General features: G+C 53.9%; 1 protein-coding gene across 2 annotated transcripts in view; it reads left to right on the top strand.

The window, feature by feature from the left end:
* Positions 1-25194, top strand: part of DNAH2 (dynein axonemal heavy chain 2) — a 149577-nt gene that overhangs the window by 108458 nt on the left and 15925 nt on the right. For both annotated transcript variants that reach the window (XM_060281903.2, XM_035134845.3), the window contains exons 50-76: positions 124-348; positions 1137-1241; positions 2527-2715; positions 5148-5233; positions 5743-5873; positions 6817-6960; positions 7143-7310; positions 7417-7577; positions 9263-9402; positions 9669-9816; positions 10366-10505; positions 10654-10864; positions 11383-11499; positions 12293-12434; positions 12936-13105; positions 13234-13350; positions 14383-14547; positions 14846-14971; positions 15572-15720; positions 15890-15956; positions 16268-16418; positions 16652-16800; positions 17149-17282; positions 17836-17980; positions 19398-19597; positions 19928-20054; positions 24612-24798. In XM_060281903.2, the coding sequence (XP_060137886.2) occupies positions 124-348; positions 1137-1241; positions 2527-2715; positions 5148-5233; positions 5743-5873; positions 6817-6960; positions 7143-7310; positions 7417-7577; positions 9263-9402; positions 9669-9816; positions 10366-10505; positions 10654-10864; positions 11383-11499; positions 12293-12434; positions 12936-13105; positions 13234-13350; positions 14383-14547; positions 14846-14971; positions 15572-15720; positions 15890-15956; positions 16268-16418; positions 16652-16800; positions 17149-17282; positions 17836-17980; positions 19398-19597; positions 19928-20054; positions 24612-24798 (3994 nt within the window). The remainder of the gene's footprint in view (positions 1-123; positions 349-1136; positions 1242-2526; positions 2716-5147; positions 5234-5742; positions 5874-6816; positions 6961-7142; positions 7311-7416; positions 7578-9262; positions 9403-9668; positions 9817-10365; positions 10506-10653; positions 10865-11382; positions 11500-12292; positions 12435-12935; positions 13106-13233; positions 13351-14382; positions 14548-14845; positions 14972-15571; positions 15721-15889; positions 15957-16267; positions 16419-16651; positions 16801-17148; positions 17283-17835; positions 17981-19397; positions 19598-19927; positions 20055-24611; positions 24799-25194) is intronic.

Here is a 25194-nt window from a genome sequence, read left to right as displayed (position 1 = left end):
GGAGAGGAGGGTCCCGGCTCCGCCCCCTGGACACACCCCACGCATTGGCTCCAGGGGTGTGGGCGGCGCCTCGTGAGGTGCACCCATCAGCCCAGGCCTCATGCTCCCCTTCTGCCTTTGCAGACCACGTCGACCAACGTCCAGAGCATCATTGAGAGCCGGGTGGAGAAGCGCACCAAGGGCGTCTATGTGCCTCTGGGCGGGAAGAGCATGATCACCTTCATGGATGATCTTAACATGCCTGCCAAGGACCAGTTTGGCTCCCAGCCCCCCCTGGAGCTGCTCCGCCTCTGGCTGGACTACGGCTTCTGGTACGACCGGGCCAAGCAGACCATCAAGTACATCAAGGTGAGGGCCGGATGCAGAGCCAGACAAATTGCCCAACGTGCAATTGCTGCGCGATGCTTTCTTCTTTGAAACAGACGCTCTTGGGGCAGGGGGACCAGGATTGGAACCTGGTTGCATACATGTGTGTGTGTGTTACGCTTTAAACCCAATAGCAGTTTCTCTCGCGGGGGGAGGGAGGGATTCGCAGCGTTGATTTTTGTCAGCGCCATGGCAGAGGGGCGGAAGTTGCTCTGCACCCCACAGACCCAGCCTTGATTTCCCCCTCTGATGCCCCGTGGCCCTGTTTGTGAAAAGACAATAAATAAAAATAAAAATCCAGGCACGTTGAGCACAATTGCGCATTTAACGTAATTGTCTGATTTGGCTCTCCGCCGTTCAAGAACTCTGCAACCTACAACCAGAGACGACTGTGCATGGAATACTTGTTGTTGTCTCTTTCTGGGAGGCTGCACATCTGAATTTCAGGAGTGTGCGGTGGGGGGGGGGCAAGAAGGAGCGGGAGGGCGTGCCACACAGCAGAGCCTCCCGGCTGGAGTGTGGCGCATGCCATTGCAGCTATTACAGCCTCCACTTCCACGCAGGCCCCCCGATTTGTATGCTGCCTGCCTTCCTCCCCCCCCCACCTCCACCTCTGCGGGGTCCCTCTAGACTGTTTAGTCGTCGTGCTACTCAGACACTTTTATGGAAAGAGGCGGGCGGAGGTTGGGGGGGGAGAGAGAGCGAGCGAGAGCGAGAAGTCTTTTATTTTCTTTTGGTTTTGATCCGTTGCCTGTTTGCCTTCCCCCCAGGACATGTTCCTGATGGCAGCCATGGGGCCCCCCGGAGGAGGGCGAACGGTGATCTCTAGCCGGCTTCAGAGCCGCTTCAACCTCATCAACATGACCTTCCCCACAGTAAGGGCTGCTTTGGTCTACGCAGGCCGGCTGGGACGCTCCGAGGGCAGGGGTTAATCAGGCAACCACAGCCGCAGACGCCGCCTGGCTCCCCACTCCCTTGTGTGTGTGTGTGTGTCCACGCAGGCAACCTGGTTTGGTGGCGAGGGGCTCGTCCAGCTGGCCTTTTGGCTTCCAGAGTCTTTCTGAGATCAAGGGGGAAAGCTCTTTTCACCTCCGCACAGCCGAAGCGCCCGCGGCCTTTTATTTTCCTCTCCTGCATAATGCAGGGCACTGAGAAAGCCTGCTGTCCAAATCCAAGTTGCCCAGGAGGCGTGGGGAGAGCTTGGCACGGCGGGCGATGGTGCTGGCAAGGAAGCAGCTCCGGCCCGAGATGAATCCAAAATGGCTGCTCCTGCTCAATCACCTGCTCGTCCCATTTAGAGCAGGACAGGGCGGTGCCAGCTGCTGGGAACCACAGGAGGTGCTTGCAGGTTTCCCATAATGGGCATCCGGTTGGCCACTGTGAGAACAGGATGCTGGACTAGGTGGGCCGTTGGCCTGATCCAGCAGGCTCTTCTTATCTTCTTAGACCCATTGAAGTGAATGGACAGGACTGCAGTAGTTTGGGTTCATTCATTTCAATGAGTAGGACTTAGTCAGGAGTGGAGAGGAGAGCTTCTTGCTGCCCCATACCCACGACAGTCCAGCTTTGTCATACTTTTATGGTCAGGCTGGGGGGCTGGGGGGCTGGGATAAGCTGAAGTGTATGACTGAGCGAATGATTGATTCCCACTGAAGTATTTTAAGCCACTTCTCTTCCTTTGTTCCAGTTGCCATTTTCCCCATCCTCACAACAGCTCTGCCAGACAGGCTGCTGTTATTCCCATTTTACAGGCAAGCCTCACAGGACCCTGGCTGAGGCCGGGGAGTGAACAGTGCGGCAGGAGCGGGACCTTAACCCCCGCAATGCCAATAAGGAGGGTGAGAGGGTAGTATGTGTACTGGGGAGCTGGCCGTGGGACTCCTGACGAGGTTGGCAGCTTGTGGCGAGGATTCCTGCTGAGCTGTGATTCCCGTCGCAGAGATGGCACCCTGTGCATTGCAGGGGGCAGGACTAGATGACTTTTTCAAATCTATAGTTCTACGAATCCTTGGGAGAAACCCAGGACAGCCCAGAAGGGGGAAGATTGCCCCCAGCTCCTTGACCTCTCTGCCTCAGGCCAACGTAGCGGGTGCTGGTATGGGAGGGCATAGGGCATGCCCACCCCATGTCATGCCCTCAGCTCTCCTCCACCCTGAACAGGACTCCCAAATCCGACGCATCTTTGGCACCATGATCAACCAGAAGCTGCAGAATTTCGACGAGGGGCTCAAGCCCCTCGGGAACACCATCACCGAGGCAACCGTGGAGCTCTATAACAGCGTTGTCCAGAAGTTCCTGCCCACCCCGGCCAAGATCCACTACCTCTTCAACCTGCGGGACATCTCCAAGGTAAACAAAGGCCTGCTCAGGCTTCTGGGACTCTTCCCTACAAGCTCAGAAGGGCCTTGGGGGGGAGGGGTAGGGTTGGCAAAGTTCCTGAGGAAGGGGGTGCCGCAGGTGAGGCTCTGTGGCCGGAAAACCATGGCGTGGACACGCAGTGCTTTCCCATCCTTCAGAAGCAGGAATGGGAGGCAGGTTCCCTTTGATTGATGCTGCTCCAAACACAAGGAGGGGGGCAGATCACCCACAAGTTCTGGGCTCATTCTGCCTCAGGCAAGGAAGCAAGTCCTTGTTAGCTCTCCGCAGCTTTGAGTTAGAGAAGCTCCTCTTTCTCTCCCCCCCACACCCACCTTCGCCTTTCCCCTCGGTCTCTTTCAGACATCTTCATTTCTCTTTTGCCTAATGCTGCAGCTTTCTCAGAATCAGAATGTTTCCCACCTCTTTTGTCTTCTGCTCCTACATCTTACAGAAATGTTGTGGGGTTAAGCCAGAGACACAGGGGAGGCTTCTAAGCGGGGGGGGGGGGGGCTGAACATATTCGCGTTGCCCTCCATCTAAAGCAGCCTTCTTCCAACCAGGGGCCCTCCAGGTGCTCTGAACTACAACTCCCATCACCCCACAGCCAGCCCAGCTGATGGGAGTTGTAGTCCAAGGCACCTGGAGGACCCCAGGTTGGGGAAGGCTGTTTTCCCCAGCACGTAGACAGAATGTGCCTGTTTCTGGGGTCTTCTCCTGCCTGAGACCCGGCAGACGAGGCATGATGGATTTTTTCCTGCGTGTGTGATCCTCTGTGCCAGCCCAGCGGCTGGGAGCATTAGGATTCCAAGCGAGCTCATCTCCTTCCCGCCAGCGCCGCGGCGCTCCCACATCAAATGGGCACGGCAACTTTGGAGAGAGTTGGAAGACATCAAACGTGCACTGAACGTTTGTCCTCAGCCCTGAGCCTGTAGCGCTGCTCGTGCACATCAAATGCTCGCAGGTTGTGAGCAAGCCGGGCTGCTTCTGCTGCCAGGCCTGTCGCCTCTCTCCCCCCCCCCCCCACTGCAGCAATCACTAGTCAGCTACTAGGAGGCAGTGGGGTGAGGCCAAAGGGGGATTTGGGACTCCTCTGCTTCCTGGGCAGCGTCACCTGTGAATGTTCAGACTTAGAAGGGCCTTCTGGCTTTACCCTGGCTTCTCATAGGAGGCAGTGGTGGCCACAACCTGGATAGCTTTAAAAGAGGATCAGACATATTCATGGCGGAGAGGACTTATTGATGGCTACTAGCCACTGTGTCTATGCTCTGCCTCCACAATCAGAGGCAGTAAATGCTTCTGAATGCCAGTTGCTGGAAATTGCAGGAGGGGAGAGTTGCTCGGGAGTGGCCGCTGGGAACATATAACACCAGCCCTAAAGGATCTGCGTTGGTTCCCAGTACATTTCCAAGCACAAGTGTTGGTACTGACCTTTAAAGCCCTATATGGCCTCGGCCCAGTATATCTGAAGGAGCGTCTCCACCCCCATCGTTCAGCCTGGGTTAGGCTGTTATTTGGGGTGTAGCCGCTGTATGCCGGAAGGAGCGTCTCCACCCCCATCATTCAGCCTGGACACTGAGGTCCAGCTCCAAGGGCCTTCTGGCGGTTCCCTTCCTGCGAGAAGTGAGGTTTCAGGGAACCAGGCAGAGGGCCTTCTCGGTAGTGGCACCCGCCCTGTGGAACGCCCTCACAGCAGATGTCAAGGAAATAAACAACTATCTGACTTTTAGAAGACACCTGAAGGCAGCACTGTTTAGGAAAGTTTTTAATGTTTTAAAGTGTTTTTAATATTCTGTTGGGAGCTGCCCCTAGTGGCTGGGGAAACCCAGCAAGATGGGCAGGGTAATAATAATAATAATAATAGTTATTATTATTATTATTATTATTATTATTATTATTATTATTATACGTGGGTCCTGCTTGCTGGTCTCCCATTGGGGCATCTGACTGGCCACTGTGAGAACAGGATGCTGGACTAGACTGGCCACTGGCCTGATTCATCTTCTAGTGTTCTTATGCCTCTGGCAGAGAGGGCTTGGAAGTGTCTCCTGCTTGCCAACCTTGGAAAAAAAATGGGTTATTTAAGAAGATTTCCGCCCTCTGCTTCTCACCGAGCAAGACAGGTCTTGGTAAAGACATCCTCAGGACCAGAAAAGTACAGTCATGGAATTGTAGAGTTGGAAGAGATCGCAGGGGTCTTCCAGCCCAACCCTCTGCAGTGCAGTCAGATGGTGGTCTGAGCCACTGAGCTGTGATGACGACCCTTCCTTGGGACAAGAGGCAGGCGCATTTAGGGCCTTTGCTGAGGGTGGTCGTGGGATGGCTCTCTTTGGAAGACCAGCTGGGGGTGGGGCCCATCCTCGGGACTGGCCTAGAAGATGCTTGCCTGGGGTCCATAGCCGTACTGTCGTCCCCGCTTGTCTCAGGTCTTCCAGGGCATGTTGCGAGCCCACAAGGACTTCCACGACACCAAACCCAGCCTCACCCGCCTGTGGATTCACGAGTGCTTCAGGTACAGATGTCCTGCCTGCCGTCTTCTGCCACTGCGCAAGAGCTGTCCTTTCCGTCCTGGTGCCTTCCTGGTGTTTTGGAGTACAATTCCCATCAGACTGAGGCCTGGTGGGAGGAAAAGGCTGCCTGAGAGCAGTGGTGGGAGTTCTCTGTAAGGGCGCCCCCCCCCGGCTCACTTTCATCATTTCCTGCTGCTTGTGGAGGCTTTTCGTGCTGCACCCCTGGGTGCCATGTCTCCTTAGGAGACACTGCCTGTGGGCAGTGCTGTGGCCATCAGAAACTGACATTAACAGTCGCCAAAACACCCATGCGATGCCCAGGCGCAATTGCCAGGTGGGAGAAGGGGGTCACTTGGAGCTGTTTAGCTGTGGGTCTAGGGAAAGTCCTTCTACTTCCAAAAGCTGCTTCTGGGCTTTAAGGAATTTGGGTGCCTCTTCCCCTTGGCCTGGACCCCACAAGGAGGCTTCTGGATTCATGGGTGACCTCCGAACACCTTCTCTTCTCCATCAGGGTTTTCTCTGACCGTCTGGTGGATACTGCAGACATGGAAACCTTCATTGTCCTCTTGAGTGAGAAGCTGGGCACACACTTCGACCTGACCCTCCACAACCTTTGCCCCAACAAGCGCTCACCCATCTTTGGTATGTACCGGCTGTTCTCTGGATCTGGGAGGGCGGGGAGGCAAAGTGTGTGTGTGTGTGTGTGTGATGGAGGTGCCAGTTTAAAGACCCCCGAAATCCCCTTTGGGGTTGTGAGATTACCGTAGGTGGTACTGTCTGTCTGTCTGTCTGTCTTAAAACTGGTTCCTGATTGGAAGTTGATTGACTTCATCAGCCAGAGTTGGTTAATCATTTAGATCTCCATCAGTTTCCACAAGGAAGAAAAAAAGCACATGGCTCATTTTTAGCGCGCGCACACACACACACACACACACACACACACACCACATATGTTGCATCAGGACTCATCTTAGGAGATGTATTTGCTTTGGTTTGTTTGTTGATTATTAATGTTTAAAATTGCATCTCTCTTTTCCACCATATGGCACTTGAGCTCATCTTAACCTTTCTCTACTTGCCATGATGTTGGAAACTGCAGGAGGGGAGACTGGCTCTTGCGTTCGGATCCTGCTTGCAGGTTTTGCTCAGCCGCTTTGATGACAGGATGCTGGACTAGAGGGGTCATTGGCCTCATCCGGCAGGGCTCTTACTCTGCTCTCTCACACAGACCCAGGAAGAAGGGCCTCTGCCAAGGGAGCATTCCGTGTCCACCGTTTTTCAAAGCGCTTGTAGTCATGGTTGTAAAAGATCGAAAGGGGAGCGGAGTAATAAAAACAGATTCCAATAATACATTATGATCCCATCTTACTTGCATTTAACTTGGACGATGGAAGGCCGCCAGTTGACCTCCCGCAAGTGAATGCAAGCAAGGAGGAGAGCTTAAAAGCCCCTTTTGCCTTGGGTAGCTGGCTTTTAAGCTCTCCACCTTGTTTGGATCCTCCTGTGGGTGCAGTTTTGGTCAATGTAAACCCCCCACATAAGATGCGATCGCACCATAATATTTATTGCCCCTCTTTCCCTCCAGGGGACTTCATGCGCAACGTCTACGAGGACCTGACAGACATGGCCGTCCTGAAGGCTGAGATGGAGCGCGCCTTGGGCGAGCTGAACCGGACGCCAGGAATGGTGCCCATGCGCCTGGTGCTCTTCCGGGACGCCATTGAACACAGTGAGTGAGAGGATCCTGGCTGAGACTTCTTTCTCTCTCTCTGCCATTTCCAAGAGACACGCGCGCCCCCCCCAATAAACTGGCACTCTTGAGCTCAGTCTGGAAGGCTAGCTTACACCCTGCCCAGGGCAGCACCCTCCTGCAGGTGGGCTTTGACAGCCTGGTGCCGATTCTCCCTGCAGTAACCCGCATCATCCGGGTGATCAGCCAGCCGCGAGGCAACATGCTGCTGGTGGGCATCGGTGGCAGCGGGCGCCAGAGCCTGGCACGGCTGGCCTCGTACATCTGCGAGTACTACACCTTCCAGATCGAGGTCTCCAGGCAGTACCGCAAACAAGAGTTCCGGGAAGGTAAGGATGCCCCCCCCCCATCTCCCTCCAGCTTTGGGAGTCTGCCCCGGGGTAGCCACACATCCTCTCCTTTGACTGGCCCTCCCCTGGCTGTTATTCCCTGCAGACATCAAGAAGCTCTACCGCCAGACCGGGGTGGACCAGAAGCCCACCACCTTCCTCTTTGTGGACACGCAGATTGCGGACGAGTGCTTCCTCGAGGACATTAACAACATCCTCAGCTCCGGGGAGGTGCCCAACCTGTACAAGCCAGATGAGTTTGAGGAGGTTAGTGTCTCTTCCACACCCCATGGAGCTCTGGAAAGGCTAGGACTGGGCGGGAGGGGGGGCAGTGCAGGGATCCATGCTGTTCTGCTTCCTGCTGCAACAGACAGGCTGAATGAGGGCAAGGTCCGGAGGGTGGCAACACGAGAACGGGGCCTTCTCTGCAGTGGCTCCCCATCTTTGAAGTTTGCCTGGCGCCTTCATTATACACCTTTAGGTTCCTTTTCAACAAGGCCTTTGGTTGATCTGATTTACATCCTATGCCCTTTTAAACAACAACAACCCTCTAGCTGGGAGATTACCCACAGTCCTAGGCAGCACATGATTTCTTTAAAAAGGACCCAGGTGGCGCTGTGGTTAAACCACTGAGCCTAGGGCTTGCTGATCAGAAGGTCGGTGGTTCGAATCCCTGTGACGGGGTGAGCTCCCGTTGCTTGGTCCCAGCTCCTGCCAACCTAGCAGTTCAAAAGCACGTCAAAATGCAAGTAGATAAATAGGGACCGCTCCAGCGGGAAGGTAAACGGCGTTTCCATGTGCTGCTCTGGTTTGCCAGAAGCGGCTTTGTCATGCTGGCCACATGACCTGTAAGCTATACGCCGGCTCCCTCAGCCAATAATGTGACATGAGCGCGCAACCCCAGAGTCGGTCACGACTGGACCTAATGGTCAGGGGTCCCTTTACCTTTTTATCTTGACTTTATCCTGAGACCCCCGGGTATAGGTCAGTATATAAATTCAATAAACAACAACAAAACAACAACAACAACAACAACAACAACCCTCTAGCTGGGAGATTACCAACAGTCCTAGGCAGCACATGATTTCTTTAAAAAGGAGAGGTACTGGGACTACATATTAGGAGCCACCTTTTCGGAGCAAGGAGCTATTCCAAGCCACCCCCACCCCCCAAAAGCCCCAGGTGTGTGTTGACCTGACTCCTGTAGAAAGACACCCATTGTGACGACTCTGGCAGGGCTGTGACCGTCACCTGGTCTCAGAGTTGTGACCCTGCCTTGGAGCAGCATTTTCCCCCAGCATCTGAAGACCTGCAGAGCTTGAAAACCTCCCTCTTCAGGAGCTTTGGGCTTCCTGCCTGCCCTTCCTCCCCCCTTGAGCACCTGAGTTTGGGGGGTTGAGCATCTGGACCTGCGTGAACCCCAATAATTCTATTTAGAGAGGAATTTAGACGAAGCTGCCTTACCATGATGGTTCTGCCCACCCGGGTTCATAGGATCATAGAATTGTAGAGCTGGAAGGGACCACGAGGGTCCTCTAGTCCAACCCCCTGCAACGCAGGTATGTTTCGCCCAACATGGGGCTCAAACCCACGACCCTGAGATTCAGAGTCTCATGCTCAGCTGGTTAGAGCATGGTGCTGATAACACCAAAGTTGCAGGTTTGATCCCCGTATGAGACAGCTGCATATTCCTGCATTGCAGGGGGTTGGACTAGATGACCCTCAGGTTCCCTTCCAACTCTCTGTGATTCTACTGGCTGAGCCGAACCATGGTCTGCTCCTCTACTTGGCACAGAAAGTTTGAGGCAGAGCTGGTGAGCAGCACCTGAGCTGATGACACGCAGCAGTTCATTGTTTCCACAAGGGGCGTTTCAAAACGAACAGCAGGTTCCTTTCCCTTGATCCTCTTTCTTTCCCCTCTCTCTGCCCCCCACCCGCCTTTTCGTCCCCAGATCCAGAACCACCTCGTAGACGCAGCTCGGGCGGAGGGCATCCAGGAGACCCAGGACAGCCTCTTTGCCTTCCTCATTGAGAGGGTGCGGAACCAGCTGCACGTGGTGCTCTGCCTGAGCCCAGTCGGCGATCCGTTCAGGTGAGGGGAGGGGGAAGCTGCCGGGATCATCGGAGCAGAGGCTGCTGTCTAGACAGGCACAGGGGCGGCTTCTGCTCAGAGCAACAGCGACCCCTGGTGGACACAGGGGCGGCTGGATAAAAATGGCTGTTGATGGCAGGCAAAAGTGGGGTGGGCAAACGAGAGCACCATGGCCAAGGCCCAAGGAGTAAGAGAAGCTTGGACCGGGGGGGGGGGGGAGGCATAGTTGGTGCAACGCCCCCACGGCTCTCTCCGCTGTGCCTCAGGAACTGGATCCGGCAGTACCCTGCCCTGGTGAACTGCACCACCATCGACTGGTTCTCTGAGTGGCCCAAGGATGCCCTTTTGGAAGTGGCGGAGAAATACCTGGAGGGCGTGGACCTGGGATCCGTGGAAAAGGGGAGCCTGGACACGGTGAGGGGGAGCCCCTGCCCCTCCCAAAGTGGTGCAGAGGGGGGCTGACCTGAAGGTTGGCAGGGCTCGTTTGACAACGAGAAACCAAGCCTTTAGTGCCTGCGGAACACTCTGCCACTGGATATTCAGCAGGCCTATGCATCCTTCCACAGCGGTTAATCGATGCGTTTAATTTCTTTCTTTCTTTTTTCTTTTTAAAAGAAATCTGTTGTGTGGTTTCATCTTTTTAACGCTGTAAACCACTTTGGTATAATTTTTTATGGCACAGCAGCATACAAATATCTTTTTATAAATAAATGCGTGGCTGCAGGCAGTGGGTGAGGGTTCCTCTTCCAAGCTGCATGTAGGCAATAATGCTTCTGATGGCCAATTGCTAGAAGCCACAGGAGGGCTTGACTCCTCCTTGTGGGCTTGACACTGCGGCATCTGGCTGGCCACTGTGAGAACAGGATGCTGGACTAGATGGTCCTCCGTTGGCCTGATCCAGCCCCCAGGCTCTTCTTTAGGTTCTTTTGGCCTGATTCTCTCCCTCCTCTCCCTCCTGTCTAGATGCAAAAGCGAGTGGCTAGGATCTTTGTGACCATGCACTGGTCCGTGGCCAGGTACTCACAGAAGATGCTGCTGGAGCTGAGGCGCCATAACTACGTCACCCCGACCAACTACCTGGAGCTGGTCTCTGGCTACAAGAAGTAAGGGGGCCCTTCTGGTCTCTGTCCAGGGAAGCCGGGTGGGATGGCCGAGAGCCCAGGAGTGTAGGGAAATCCGTGGGCGGCCCAACTTCTGGGCTAGACTGGGCTGCAGAGCAGTCATGGAGCCTTCCCCTTCCTCCTTTTGCAGGCTCCTGGCTGAGAAGCGGAAGGAGCTCTCGGACCAAGCCAACAAGCTCCACAACGGGCTCTTCAAGATTGATGAGACCCGGAAGAAGGTGGAGGTGATGACGCTGGAGCTGGAGGAAGCCAGGAGGAAGGTGGCGGAATTCCAGAAGCAGTGCGAGGAGTACCTGGTCATCATTGTTCAGCAGAAGCGAGAAGCTGATGAGCAGCAGAAGGTGGGTGTCCGAGGCTGGGCTTCCGGGATGCTCTCCTTGGTGCTGAGCATGGGTCGGCAATCTAAGGTCCGCAGGCTGGATCAGGCCCAATTGCCTTCTGGATCCGGCCTGCGGACGGTCCAGGAATCACCGCGTGGATCACCAACGCACGTGTCCTTTCCCTCTCCCTCACATGGTGCCGCCGCCACCTCTTCCCTCCCTCCCTCCTCCTGGCTTCTCCCTGCCCTGCCTAGAGGAGGAAGGGGGCTGGGCTTTGTTGAGCTGGCTGAGCTCCGCTCTCGAGCGGCCGCCATTTAAAGCAGCCCCTCTCCGGAGCTCATTGTCCTGCCGCCCCCGCCACCAGCCCCTGCCGCTCGCAAGACACAGGCAAACCTGCCTGGCGCTCTTGCATATATATTTTTTTCAAAATATAGTCTGGCCCCCCACAAGGTCTGAGGGACAGTGGACTGTCCCCCTGCTGAAAGAGTTTGAGGACCCCTGGTGCTGAGCCTTCTCCTCCCCCCCTCCTTTCCCCACAGATGGTTACGGCCAACAGTGAGAAGATCGCAGTTGAGGAGATCAAGTGCAAAGCTTTAGCGGAAACTGCTCAGAGGGACCTGGAGGAGGCCATGCCTGCCTTGGAGGAAGCCATGAAGGTAGCAGGAAGGGGAGGGACATTGTAGAAGCACTGCCCCGTGGGCTGCAGGGGCTGCTAAGTTAGGCAGCCGATAGGAGCTGTGCCAGATCTCTGGCGAACCAAACAGCACAGTGGAGTTTGGGGCAGGATTTGTGACCTGCAGAGTTCCTCTGCTGCAATGCGCACGTCTATTTCAGCATTGTGTTTCTTACCGACTCCAGGCAAGCGGAGAGATCCATCCCACCAAACTGGCGCTCTCCCAGCTTCCCTGTTCGGTGGCAGTAATGCCACCAACCTGCTTGGCATTAAAAGAGGTTTAGAGATATTCACGGAGGAGGAGGAGGAGGAGAGGGCTATTGGAAGCTACTAGCAAGGATGGCTCTGTTCTCCCTCCACTGTTGGAGGCGGCAATGCTTGCAAATGCCAGTTACTGGAAACCGCAGGAGGAGACAGGGCTCTTGTGCTCGGGCCCTCCTCGCTGGCATCTGGTTGGCCCTGTGCCAGGAGGATGCTGGACTAGATGGTCCATTGGACGGATCCAGCAGGGCTCTTGTAATGTTCTTAACCACACAGCGTTCTGAGTCTGTGTGCATGCTCTGGCGCCACCCTCCCTGCACAGCCCCAACATGCTGGGATTTTCCAGCTGTGTGGTGATGGCTGGAGATTTAGGATGCTCTACATTCCTCTCCAAGGGTTAGAAGGGTGTGTGTGTGTGTCCCCTCTTCCTGTTTCCATGCTCTGACTCCCTGTGTGACTCTCCCTTTGGAGCAGCTGCTTCTGAAAGGCCCCCTGCGCCCTCCTTTCCCCCCCAGGCTTTGGAATCGCTCAACAAGAAAGACTTGACCGAGATCAAATCTTATGGCCGCCCTCCCACCCTGGTGGAGACAGTCATGCAGGCGGTCATGATCCTGCGAGGTAACGAGCCCACCTGGGCCGAAGCCAAGAAGCAGCTGGGTAAGTAAGGAACCTAAAACGGGCCCAGAGACAACATGTGTGCGGACAGATAACATGGATCTAGACCGTGATCAGGGCCGTCTCAAGCACGTCGGGCGCGCGGGCGCCGTGGTGCGGAGATCGCTCCGGCGCCCCTGCCCCGCTCCGTTTCTTGCTGTGGGTGGTGGGCAGGCACAGCGCGCAGCACAGTTTCCGCGCGGCTCTCTCGCGCCCTGGCACCCCGTGCCACCCAGACTACCCCTAGAGCCGGCCCTGACCGTAATGCAGCAGGGAGGGGGTGAATCCTTTCCACCTATCCTACTGCCCCTCTCCAGACCTCTTTTTTTCTGGGAGGGCATTTGCCGCCAGGGTTAGAGACAGCCTGTTTTTGGGCTCCCTGGAACTGTCCTGTTTTGGTCACTCTGTGGGGCCTGGTTCAGAAGTCCGAAGTGCCATCAGCACGACCCAAAAGGGCTCTCCTGGCATCGCCCGGCTCCCCTGACCTCGATTCCGCTTCTCCAGGTGAGCCCAACTTCATTAAGCAGCTGGTCTACTTTGACAAGGATAACATCTCCGACAAGGTGCTCAAGAAGATCAGCGCCTACTGCTCTCAGCCGGACTTCCAGCCAGACATCATTGGGCGCGTCTCGGTGGCTGCCAAATCCCTGTGCATGTGGGTTAGAGCCATGGAGGTGAGCATCAAAAACAGATCGGTGGAAGGGCCCAGCAGCAGCTCTTTGCATGGTGGGAAGACGCTTTGGGGTTCGATCTTTGCAGGTTGCACTCCATCCTCTGCTTCTCCCCACCTTCTCCTTCCCAGATGTACGGACGCATTTACCGTGTGGTGGAGCCCAAACGCATTCGAATGAATGCTGCCCTTGCCCAGCTGGCAGAAAAGCAGGCCGCCCAGGCCGAGGCTCAGGCGAGGCTCAGAGAGGTCAGTCGGGCTCTGAGGACGATCCAGGAGTGCCGTTTGGCCGCAGGAGTCATGGAGACGCATGGCCTCTCTTCTTATTGCATTGCAGCCGCATCTTATGCACATTTAACTTGTGGCATCTCAACCACACGCAGTTGAAGCCTGGCTGGTTGAAATTCTGGGAGTTAAATCCAAGCTGTAGGAATGGATTTGGATATTTGGAGTGGATATATTGTTTAGTTATTGTCCTGCCTTGCTCATGTTTGTGAGATCAGCAGAGTACCCTCCTTTGCAGCTAAACCTGGAAGCGAAGTCAAGATTGATTTAATAAACCAGGATGCTTTAAGGCAGACTGGATTTTCCTGCTATCACCCCTTTTCTCCCCCTTTAAAAACAACAATCACACACACACTTTTGAAGAAATAAAAGTAGTGTTTACTTACATAGTCTAGGTCTTGAAGCAGCAGTTACCGTAGCAAAATGAAGGCAGGTTTAAAACTGCTATCTAAGTTACAAAAGTACAAAATGTACGTTCAGAAGTGGTGTCTGAGCTGCAGAACTCAGACATGCAAGCGAGGGTTAGCTTGGAAGCATGATGAAGAAAAAGAAGGATGCCCAAGCAAGAAGGAAGCATGTAGGAAGACAAGGAAGTGACCTCTCTAGGAATTTTTTTCAGGAAAGCTCTGTGAGCCTCAGTCCCTTCATGTGCCTGTTGGGCAAAACATGAATTGTTGGTTTGACTGCACACAAGCAAGGTGGGGAGCTCCAAAGAGCTTTTCTGAACTGGGGTTTCCTGATGCAAAAAGAGCTTTTAAAGCTGGGGTGCGGGGTGCAAGGCTCTCTTGGCATGCTGGCTTCAGAAGGCTAAGGATCCTTGACCGAGGGCAGTTTGAGTATGTGCATTTGAACCAAACTTCTGTGTTAGATGTGGCCCTATTGTACAATGGCGGTGGTAGGGAGTTCCCTCTGTGCATCGTCCCAGGCCAGCCCTTGTAGACATCTTCCCTGGCAACGGACCTGCTCCTCTCCGCCCTCGCCCCAACCCCTGCTCAGGTCGCAGAGAAGCTGGAGATGCTGAAGAAGGAGTACGAGGAGAAGCTGGCCCAGAAGGAGGAGCTGCGCAAGAAGTCGGAGGAGATGGAGATCAAGCTGGACCGGGCCGACAAGCTGGTGTCGGGCCTGGCGGGAGAGAAGATCCGATGGGAGGAAACAGTCAAGGTACGACCCATGGGGCTTCTCCACACACCCCTGTCTGTCCCTTGGAGTAGGGTGTCAAGTTTTGACAGGACCATTTCTAGGAGCCAGCAAGGGAGACCAAAGCCTTGGGACATGCAAGGGGGTGAGGGGAGGCTACAGGACACACAAGACGCTGAGCTCAGAGAATAGAAGACGAAGGAAATGTGGGGTGCGAGAAAAGAGATTGTGGCAGCTTTTGAATATCTCCAAGGGCCCCTTTGCAAGGGGAACTGTCTCCTGAGCTCTGTCCTTCCCCTGATCTCCTCCTCCTCCCCTGCAGGGCCTGGAGGAAGATATAGGCTACCTGGTGGGGGACTGTCTTTTGGCGGCCGCCTTCGTGTCCTACATGGGGCCCTTCCTGTCCAATTACCGGGATGACATTGTCTCGCACATCTGGATGAAGCAGGTGAGTCTGGCGGCCCTTTCCTGAGAGGCCAGCTTCTCCCTCCCACCATTCCTTTACCAGAATCCCGCCCTTGGTGGAAGGACACGAGGCTAGCAGCAAGGAACTGGCACTGTCCCATGTGCCACATCCTACATGATCTGCAATGGTGAAAAATCAGTCTCTTAGTGTGGCAGCACCAACACTCTGGCCTCCCTGCTTATTGACATCACGCTAGAGCCTTTGCTGTGCTCTTTCCGGCACCTGCTGAAAACATTTTTCTTTAGGCCAGCCTGCCCAGACACGTAGAATATTGATGTGAGTTCTGATCTTGCTTTTAATTTACTGCAATCTCATCTTTTGAACGTTGCTTTTTACTGGTAATATTATGGTTTTGTTCTCTTTGCAAACCACTTTGAGGTTTGTTTGGTTTTTTTGCCACCGCATGGGGTACAAATTTTATGAAGTAAACAAATAGCCGGTGTCGGCCTCCCAGGGTATCAGCTGGCCAGGCTGACCGGTGAGCAGCTCGGAAGCCGTGTCTGTCCCCTTCCGCGCAGGGGAAGAGGAGGCCGTTCTGAGTGGGGCCTGACTGGCTTCCCTGCTTCTGCTCCCCACCTGCAGACTCGAGAGCTCCATGTGCCTTGCTGCCCCAACTTCACCTGCGACAGCTTCCTCGCCAACCCCACCATTGTGCGCAACTGGAACATCCAGGGCCTGCCCTCCGACAACTTCTCCACGGAGAACGGGATCATTGTCACACGAGGCAACCGGTGAGCCTCGGTCTCTGAGAGGGAGCTCAGGGCTCCCTGCACCCCCCGGAGAGGCTTTTCAGGCCCTCTCCCCTTGGATCATCGATTGGGGGAGGGGGGCACCCAGAAATCCAAAGGTGAGGTGCCGAGGGCCCCCAACGCGCCTCAAGCCCCAATGTGTCTTTGCCAGGTGGCCTCTCATGATCGACCCCCAGTGCCAGGCCACGAAGTGGATTAAGAACATGGAAGCAAAAAAAGTAAGGAGGAGCTCCATTGCAGGTGCTTGCTTCTCTAGGTTTGAACCCCCTGCCCTAGGATTTCTGCATCCCACCCCCTCCCTCGTCCCTGTTTGCTGTTGCAGGGCTATACAAATGCCTTAGTGCTCGTTCCCCTTCAGTTCCAGCCCCCTGTACCTGCTTCAAAGCAGAAGTGCATTCGAATGTTGGGCTAGCAGCTGGATCCAACACCTGTTTACCTGCCTGGGAAATTCTCTGACGTGGGTGGGCAGTCAGAGAGAGGCGTTCTGGTGGCCCTCTCATGCTCTTGCCGCCGCCCCCGCCTCCCACAGGGCCTCAAGATAATTGACCTGCAGATGCCTGACTATATGCGCATCCTGGAGACGGCCATCCAGCTCGGCACTCCCGTGCTGCTGCAAAACGTTCAGGAGGAGCTGGACCCCACACTGGCCCCCATTCTCAACAAGTCCGTCACCAAAGTGGGTGAGCATCTGGCTTCTGGGAAAGGAGGGGGTGACCTCTGGGCACCTGCTTGTGTATTAGATCCAGATTTGGGATTTGAGGTTGGGGGGGGGAGGAATTTGATGGAGGAATGGATGCCAGCTTCCTGGGGCATCTTGCCCAGAGGGAAAGAGGGCCCAGGTGAAAGACTCCTAATCCCACTCCCATCTTGCTCCTGACCTCTATACAGTACTGGTACCTGTGTGTCTTTGTAGGCGGCCGCCTGCTGATAAGGCTGGGGGACAAGGAAGTGGAATACCACCCCGATTTCCGATTCTACCTCACCACCAAGCTCCCCAACCCACACTACACGCCGGAGACGTCCTCCCAGACCACCATTGTCAACTTTGCTGTCAAAGAGCAGGTAGGGGGCAATGTGCCTCTGAATGCCGGTGGCCAGGGAGAGCATTGCCACTGCTGCTAGCTCATGGGCTTCCGATCGGGGCATCTGGTTGGCCCAGGGTGAGAATGGGATGCTGGGCTGCGGTGGGCCCCCTTTGGCCTGATCCAGGCTTCTCGCAGCCTCGATGTTGGGAATTCTTTCCGGCTCCTGGGATTTGAGGTGGGAGGAGATGGGCGGTTTGGAAAGGGACCGATTCCGCCCCCCTGGAGAAAACTTCACAGGAGGGAAGAAGAATTGCCAGGAGAGCAGGCATAAGAGGTGGGAGATGGGGTGGGGAGCATCTGTACTGAGTGCCCTGGGCCTCTTCAGGGGTTGGAAGCTCAGCTGCTGGGGATTGTGGTCCGGAGAGAGAGGCCCGAGCTGGAAGAGCAGAAGGACAACCTGGTCCTCAACATCGCAGCTGGCAAAAGGAAGCTGAAGGAGCTGGAGGATGAGATCCTGAGGTAACGGGGCTGGGCAAGGGGACATGCAGGTGCTGTGGGGAATAGGATCCTTTTGAGGGTTCATCACTTGTGTGTGTGCAGATGCTTTGTGCCTGAAGAGCATCATGTAAACAAAGGCTTAAAAACAGCATCTGCTGCAAGCTCAGCAAAGCTGAAGGAACTGGCAGTGGAGCCCACGAAGCCTGCGTGGTTGGGCCTGTGGGGTGGCAGTCCTTACAGACCAGGAGAAGGAAGGTGGCTGCTGTGTGCGCCACTCCCTTTACCCCCTGGGTCTCCAGTCTTTTGTGGAGGGTGAGCATCATGTTGCAAGCCTGCCCTTCCCTCTCCTTTCTTCCCCATAAACTCAGCCGACAGTTCTGCAGGCCCAGACCGCACCTCCTCCATCATCTTTGGGCTTCTCCAGCCAGGGAAGGCATCCTTCCCCTCCCTGCCTCTTGGGCAAAGCTGCAGGGCTCTGCTTCTGATACTCAGGTCCTCTGTGGAGTGGGCACAGGTGTTCTGGCCTCTCTCTCTCCCCCCCCCCGGGCTCACCTCTCCCACTTTCCACTGTCAGGTTGCTGAACGAAGCCCAGGGCTCCCTCTTGGATGATGTGCAGCTTGTGAACACACTCCAAACCTCAAAGGTCACAGCCACCGAGGTCACAGAGCAGCTGGAGACCAGCGAGACCACGGAGATCAAAATCGACACCGCCCGGGAGGTGAGAGGAAAGAGCTCGCCTTGGCTCTGCGAGAAGGGCGGGGAGGCTGGCCGAAGAGCGGAAGAGCCTGCTGGATCCGGCCAATGGCTCACCTAGGCCAGCATCCTGTTCTCTCACTGCCAACCAGAGGCCCCAAAGGGAAACCCACAAGTAGGATCCGAGCACAAGAGCACTTGCCTCTCCGATGGTTTCTGGCAACTGGTACTCAGAAGCATGGCTGCCTGTGACCATGGAGACAGTGCCTAGCCATTGTGGCTAGTAGCCCCCAATAGCCCTTGCCTCCATGAATTTGTCTAATCCTCTTTTAAAGCCCTCTTGGTTGCTGGCCGTCACTGCCTCCTGTGGCAGGGAGTTCCATAGTTCAACTCTGTGTTGTGAGTGTCAGAAAACGGGCTCTACTCACGAGTAGGACCCTGGCAGAGACACATGCCCGACTGGCATGTTCCCTCCCTCATGGGCGATCGTTCAGGAGCTTCTTAAGCATTCTCCAGCCCGAACATCACAGCGACTGGTGCCAGAAGACACCAGCACACTTTAGGGATCAGCAGAGGTTGCGCAGTTGCGTAACAGACCACAGCAGCACAGCATCTTGGCCAAGCTAGTTTATGTACACATAAACACAGGGAGCACTGCAACATGGCTCCGTCTCTCTCTAGCATCACACAGCAAAGAGAAAGAACAAAGGAACGACAGTTCCACTTCAGGAACACAGTAAGACAAACATCCTGTCTACGTCACTTCCCACTCTGTGGAATCAGAACACATACAGTCATATGACAGACAACAAACCTTTGATTGCACACGGGGAAAGAATCTCCCAACAGTGAGAAGAAGCACTTTCTTTTGTCTGTCCTGAATCTTCCAATATCCACCTTCATGGATGTCCACAAGTTCTAGTCTGATGGGAGAGGGAGGAAAACTTTCCTCTATCCACTTTCTCCAGGTGATGCATTATTTCAGGCATCCCCAAACTTCGGCCCTCCAGATGTTTTGGACTACAATTCCCATCTTCCCCGACCACTGGTCCTGCTAGCTAGGTATCATGGGAGTTGTAGGCCAAAACATCTGGAGGGCCGCAGTTTGGGGATGCCTGCATTATTTCATAAACTTCAGGTGGAACCCCCAGAACTGAGGGTCTTAAGGAAGATTTGTGAATACAGATGCTGTGCCTGAACCCCTCCTGGGTTTCTCCACAGTCCGTAGGGGCTAGTAACTTGCTCTTTGACTGGTGAAGTACTGATTCTGCAGGAAAGGTCATTTCTCTGGGAGTGAGTGGTTTGTGTGCTGGGGTAGAGGCCTCACCCCGTGGCTGATCCACCCCCAGTGGCTCCTCTCCGCCCCCCCCATCTCCTGGCGGGCATCCTGCTCCTGCCCTCTGGCTGCTTGCCAACTCACCTGCTGCACGTGCTCTCGCCAGGCCTACCGACCATGTGCTCAGAGGGCGTCCATCCTCTTCTTCGTCCTCAACGACATGGGCAGGATCGACCCCATGTACCAGTTCTCCCTCGATGCCTACATCGACCTCTTCAACATCAGCATCAACAAGAGCCATCGGAGCACCAAGCTGGACGAGAGAATCCGCTTCCTCAACGAATACCACACCTTTGCCGTCTACAGGTAACCCACTTCGTGCCGGGGGGGGGGGCAGCCAACCACTGCCACCATCCAGACAGGGTTGGGGGGGGGCTTCTCCTTTCCCTGTTGCACCTGGTAATCTATGCCCTTGGGGTCTCCTTCCTGAGGAACGAGGCGTGTTCAATGTAACTGGGAGAAGTTCTCTACAATCCTCAGATTTGCCCCGGTTCCACATAGTCAAATGACAGGACACCGGTTCCAGACAGGCGCTGGAAGTTCAGCTTTCACCCTCTTGAATATCTGAGCAAGGAGGCTGTTGCGAGTTCTCTCTGAGCTTCAACCCTTCCTTCCGTTTTCTGTGTGGCTTCTTAGGTACACCTGTCGGGGCCTCTTTGAGCGGCACAAGCTGCTTTTCAGCTTCCAGATGTGCGCCAAGATCCTGGAGGTCTCCGGCAACCTCAAGATGGACGAGTACAACTTCTTCCTGCGCGGGGGAGTGGTAAGTGCTCAAGAGCCAACATAGCTGCCAAGTCTCCCGTTTTCCCCGGGAAACCCCCGTTTTTACTTACCTTTTCCCGGTGGTCCCCCGTATCACTTCGTCTCCCGTTTTTCTCCGTTTTTTTCTCCTGCCGGCGGCCATTTTCTTTCTTTCTGATTTGCCCTTCTATGTGCACAAAAAATGGCCGCCGCCGGCTTCAAAGTCGCATCTACGCATGACCGGAAGTGCGTAGATGCGACTTCCAGTATCGGCGGCGGCCATTTTGGTGCCCATAGATGGGCGGAGTGACACTGGAAGTTGCGTCACCGCACTTCCGGTCATGTGTAGAAGCTACTTTTGAAGCCGGCGGTGGCCATTTTTGGTGCCCATAGAAGGGCAAAGTGCCACCGGAAGTTACGTCGACGCAACTTCTGGTGTCACACGGCTGCCGGTCCCGGATTCTGCAGTCCAGGACTTGGAAGGTAAGAGAGCCACCCTGATGGATCAGACCAAAGGCCAACCTTGCTATTATTGTGGCCAGCCAGGTGCCTACGGGAAGCGGACAAGCAGGACCTGAGTGCGAGAGCAGAACTCACCCCTTCCTCATCCCCAGCAACTGGGCATGCAGAGGCATACTGCCTTTGCTCCTGGAGGCAGAGTATAGCCATCGTCTCGAGCAGCCCTTGATAGCCATAGCCTCCCTAAATGTATCGTAATTTCTTTTAAAGCTGTCAAATCGGAGGCTATCGCTAATTATTGCCGTAGCAAAACATAGTTTAGCAACGCGCCGTGTGAAGAAGTCTTTCCTTTTCTCTGTCTTGAATCTTTCCCTGCAAAAAAAAAAAAAGGTCTTAAGCTTTGTTGGGTGAGCCCATTGGGTTCTCGTATTATAAGAGAGGAAGGATAAACTCTTTACAGTATCTGCTTACTCTGTACCATGTACAATTGTATGCATCTGTATTGTGTCTCACTTGTCTTTTTGTCTAAAGTAAAAAAAGCAAATTTTGGCAACCTTTCTTCATAGGGAAGCTGCTCTAGCCCTTTCATCATTTTGCTTGCCCTTTTCTGCACCTGTTCCAGCTCTGCAGTATCTTCCTTAACGTATAGTGATCAGGATTGTACACAGAATCATTATTTTTATTTAGTGAGTTTGTTGTGTTTAAATCCCACCTTTCTCCCGAGGAGCTCAAGGTGGTGTAAATAGTTCTCATCCTCTCGATTTTATCCTCGCGATAGCCCTGTGAGGTGGATTAAGCTGAGAGTGACTAACTGGTCCAAGGTTCACCCTGTGAGCTTCATAGCTGAGTGGGGATTTGAGCCCTGGTCTCTCCCAGATCCTGGTCCAATACTAACCACTGAACCACACTGGCTCTCAGAGAAGAAGCATGCCAGTGGTATGGATAGCGGGAACAAGTGTCTCAGCAGCATCCAATGGGCAGAGACTTTAGGAAGTTATCGCTTGTGCAAGCATAACAAAGTCCCCAGTGAGATCTGAACTCGCGACCCTTGGTTTACAAGGCCAGTGCTCTAACCCCAGAGCTATAGAGCCTTGCACTCCATTGAATTACCGGTATGCAATGCACAGCATTCCAAGCACGGAATAGATTTGCGTAATCTAATTTATGGTACTGGTAGTTTTATTCTCTGTGCAGCGGGAGGGAGGCGTCCAGAAATGGGTTGCCCTCCCCCACCATACATCTTTGAAGGCCTAGGGAGGGAGGGAGAGGGAGACCCTGCCCCCCTTTCTTTCCTGCCTTGCCCAGGTCCAGGGCAACTTTCCCTTTTCTCTGGTCTCGGATTCCCTCCCCCTTCGTGTCTGCTATGCAGCAGTTCTCCTCGGGTTTTGTCCTTTCAACCTTATTTGCCTTTCCCTTTCCCTGCTTTCAATAACTTCCCTTACCACACACAAAAAGAAGAGTCATCTTTGTTTTTACCTCTCCTTATCCTCTTGGGTCCCTTTCTTTGTTACCCTTTCTTCTCCCACTGCCTGAGCATGACGCTGCTGGGGGAAATGACATTTCTGCAAGGAGAAATCAACACGCAAAAGAAAGTCAGCCAGGCTGGGGAGGCGGCAGGTCTAAAAACAGCACTCTCCCGGTTACCTTGACAGTTGCCATTTGGTGCCCCCCCCCCGGCTTCTCAAGGCTCTTCCTCACTGGAGAGACCATTTTCCGAAGAGGAAAACTGTGAAGATTTCACCCACCAAGCCTATAGAACAGGCAGATGCCAATCTTCTACCAGTTCCTACATGGTTTCAAAATAATGTCGGACACCTTCGTTCTGACTGTCCGTCTGGCTCCAGCGAGATTGCTGGTGCCTGGACTCAAGACTGCAACTCTGGCAGGGCCTTGGTGTTAAAGGAAGGCTGATTCCCTGCCATAACCGGCCTTCGTTGTTTGGGCCAGGGGACATCGCTTTGGGCCATTGTCCCTAGAAGGTGCAGCACCCACCTGAAGCTCATGCTCTGGCCCATGGAAAGTTTTCAGCAGTTTTGCCACCCATGTCACCTCTGTCTCTTTGCCACAGACTACCATGGGATGCTTCTTCTGCCTTTTGCTGCTTCAGAAATTCTCCCCCGTCCTTTAAATCCAGTAGACGTCAGTTCTGACACCATCCCACGCCCCATATAGGGCTGGGGGGGTGGGAAAACATTCCTGGCCAACAGGCCAGATCTTTATCTCCCTACCTGCTGGCAGGCCAAATTTGACAAGTGATTGGGCCCTCCCATGTATCAGTCAGTTGCCCGCCCAATATTGGGACTGGGGATGAGGTGGGATTGTATGAAGAACATCAGATCAGTGACGGTCCTGCTGCTGAATCAGCACAGCCCTGACCATTGCCCCCCCCCCCCATGCATCCCCATTGTCCTGACAAGGGAAGCTTCTGGGGAGAGATTTTGGGCTGGCTCTCAAGAGGAGCAGTCTCTAAGGAGGTGTAGTACCCCCAAAAGGTTGAAATCTCCTTGGGCCTTGACTTCCGGAGGAGGAACATGGTGGACTGAACATCTTCTGTCGGCAGGTTGTCGATGGAGATAATTACGTGGTGATTGATGATAGCCAATACGTAAATCTTGGCTGTCAAATTCACCCTGGAGATAAAGAGTGAACAAGGGCTTAAACTCAGGTGCTGTGTTCTGTGTCTTTTCAAAATCAAGATGGAAAACTACAGGATATACAACAGGAAATAGGAACAGACGATAATGAACTAATGAATATATAATAAGTAAAGAACTATGGAATATTATTTTAATATATGATCACAGTGGAGACACTTGTGTGGACAAAGATGGAAAGACGTCTTATTGTTTAATATGGAGTAATGGATTTTGAAACTATTGGAGGCGAAAACCATTAATAAAAATAATTAGAGAACCACTTTTGGACTTTTTGTGTAAAAAGGAAACTGAATTAATTTGATACATTTGGGTTGTAAGATTGGGAAAATATTGCCTAACAGAAGGTAGATCAGTTGGATGTCATTCTAGAGTGAATATTTCGAATAATTTCTTTTATGTAACTGACAGATGGAAAATCAGAAGTCCGTTATGTTCTTTTTCTTTTATATTTTTGTTTTTCCTTCGATGTTTTCTCTTTCCCTTTCCTGCTTTTATTTAGATTTTTTTTGAATTTTGCATTATGAAAAAGCATTAATAAAATCTTCTATAAATCTTCTATAAAAAAGAAATATCCCCAGGCCTTGCCCCACAACACAGGCATGCCATGTGGGCAGTCAAGGGCAGAATGCACCTTGGCCGTCCCACAGGTCTTTAGGTGAGCCGTCCGGGAGGCTTTCCCAGGGCCTGGCTTTGTAATCTGAGAAGTCCTTGAAGCTCAGCCAAGCCCCATCCATGACAACGGGCCAGAGAGCAAGAATGGCTGCCCACTTAGCAGGACAGCCATGGAGAGGGGGAAGGAGCGGGGGAAAGCCACCCCAACCTTCTGCAGCCTGCTCCTCGCTATATGTTTCCTGAGGGGAAACCCAGAGCAGGCTGGGAAATAGCCAGAGACTTTTCCTTCTCCCTACTTTCACCTTGAGGTCCGAGGCTGGCCCCCACCTGGGCACACCTGGCATTATACGCCTTTCAGTGCCATTCCTGAGATGACTATGTGTATGTGTGTCCATGGCCAGATTTGCTGCCAAGGCCATCTCCAGGGGCCCTCTCTCTGGCAACCATATTTTACCCATAATGCTCCCTGCTTTGTGCCATTCCTCCCCGGGTGATGAGAGTCTCCCGCTATGGGATGCATCCCCACCCTTGTAACAGAGGTGGGCAGAATCTGACCAGAGCCCTTCACGCTCAGGACGATGGGCCCATCCCATCTGGAGAAGATGGTGGATGTTCAGAAATACCTTGGTGTATGGGGAGGCCTGCTTCACCTCCCCCAAATACCCTGAAAGGAAAGGTGTATTAAATAGCCTGATCTTCCCCTATGGATTTGCCTAATCCTCTTTTAAAACCATCTGAGCTGATGGCCTCCTGTGGGAGGGAGTTCCACAGTTTAACTGTGTGTTGTGGGAAGAAGGACTTTCAACAAAAATCTGTCCTTTTTCTTCCATCGTTCACTTCCTGCTTTGCAGGTGCTAGACAGGGAAGGGCAGATGGACAACCCCTGCACCAGCTGGCTGGCCGACATCTACTGGGACAACATCACCGAGCTGGACAAGCTCACCAACTTCCATGGCATCATGAATTCCTTTGAGCAGTACCCTCGCGACTGGAACCTCTGGTACACCAACTCCAAGCCGGAGAAGGCCATGCTGCCAGGTCAGGCAGCGCCCTGCCATCGGATTGTGTCCATGCCCTCCCTAAAGAAAATTGGGAGGGAGTCCAGTGGAAATGGGTTAACGACCATCTTCCAGAACAGAGCTGGGAGCACTGGATCTGGCACACGGGCTGGATCCAAAACTAGCCTGTCAATCACCTGATGTCCCGTGCAGGGCCATCTTAAGCAGGCACCCCCCAAACTCGGCCCTCCAGATGTTTTGGGACTATAATTCCCATCATCCCTGACTGCTGGTCCTGTTACCTAGGAATGATGGGAGTTGTAGTCCCAAAACATCTGGAGGGCCGAGTTTGGGGGTGCGGAGTCTTAAGCAGCGGCTGGCGAAGAGGCAGAGGCTGGACGTGGCGCCTCCCGGCTCAGCTGGCCGCTTCATGCCA

Source organism: Zootoca vivipara, chromosome 12 (assembly GCF_965207765.1).
Source record: "Zootoca vivipara chromosome 12, rZooViv2.hap1.1, whole genome shotgun sequence".
NCBI classification, from domain to species: Eukaryota; Metazoa; Chordata; class Lepidosauria; order Squamata; family Lacertidae; genus Zootoca; species Zootoca vivipara.
This window is presented reverse-complemented; position numbering and strand designations above follow the sequence as displayed.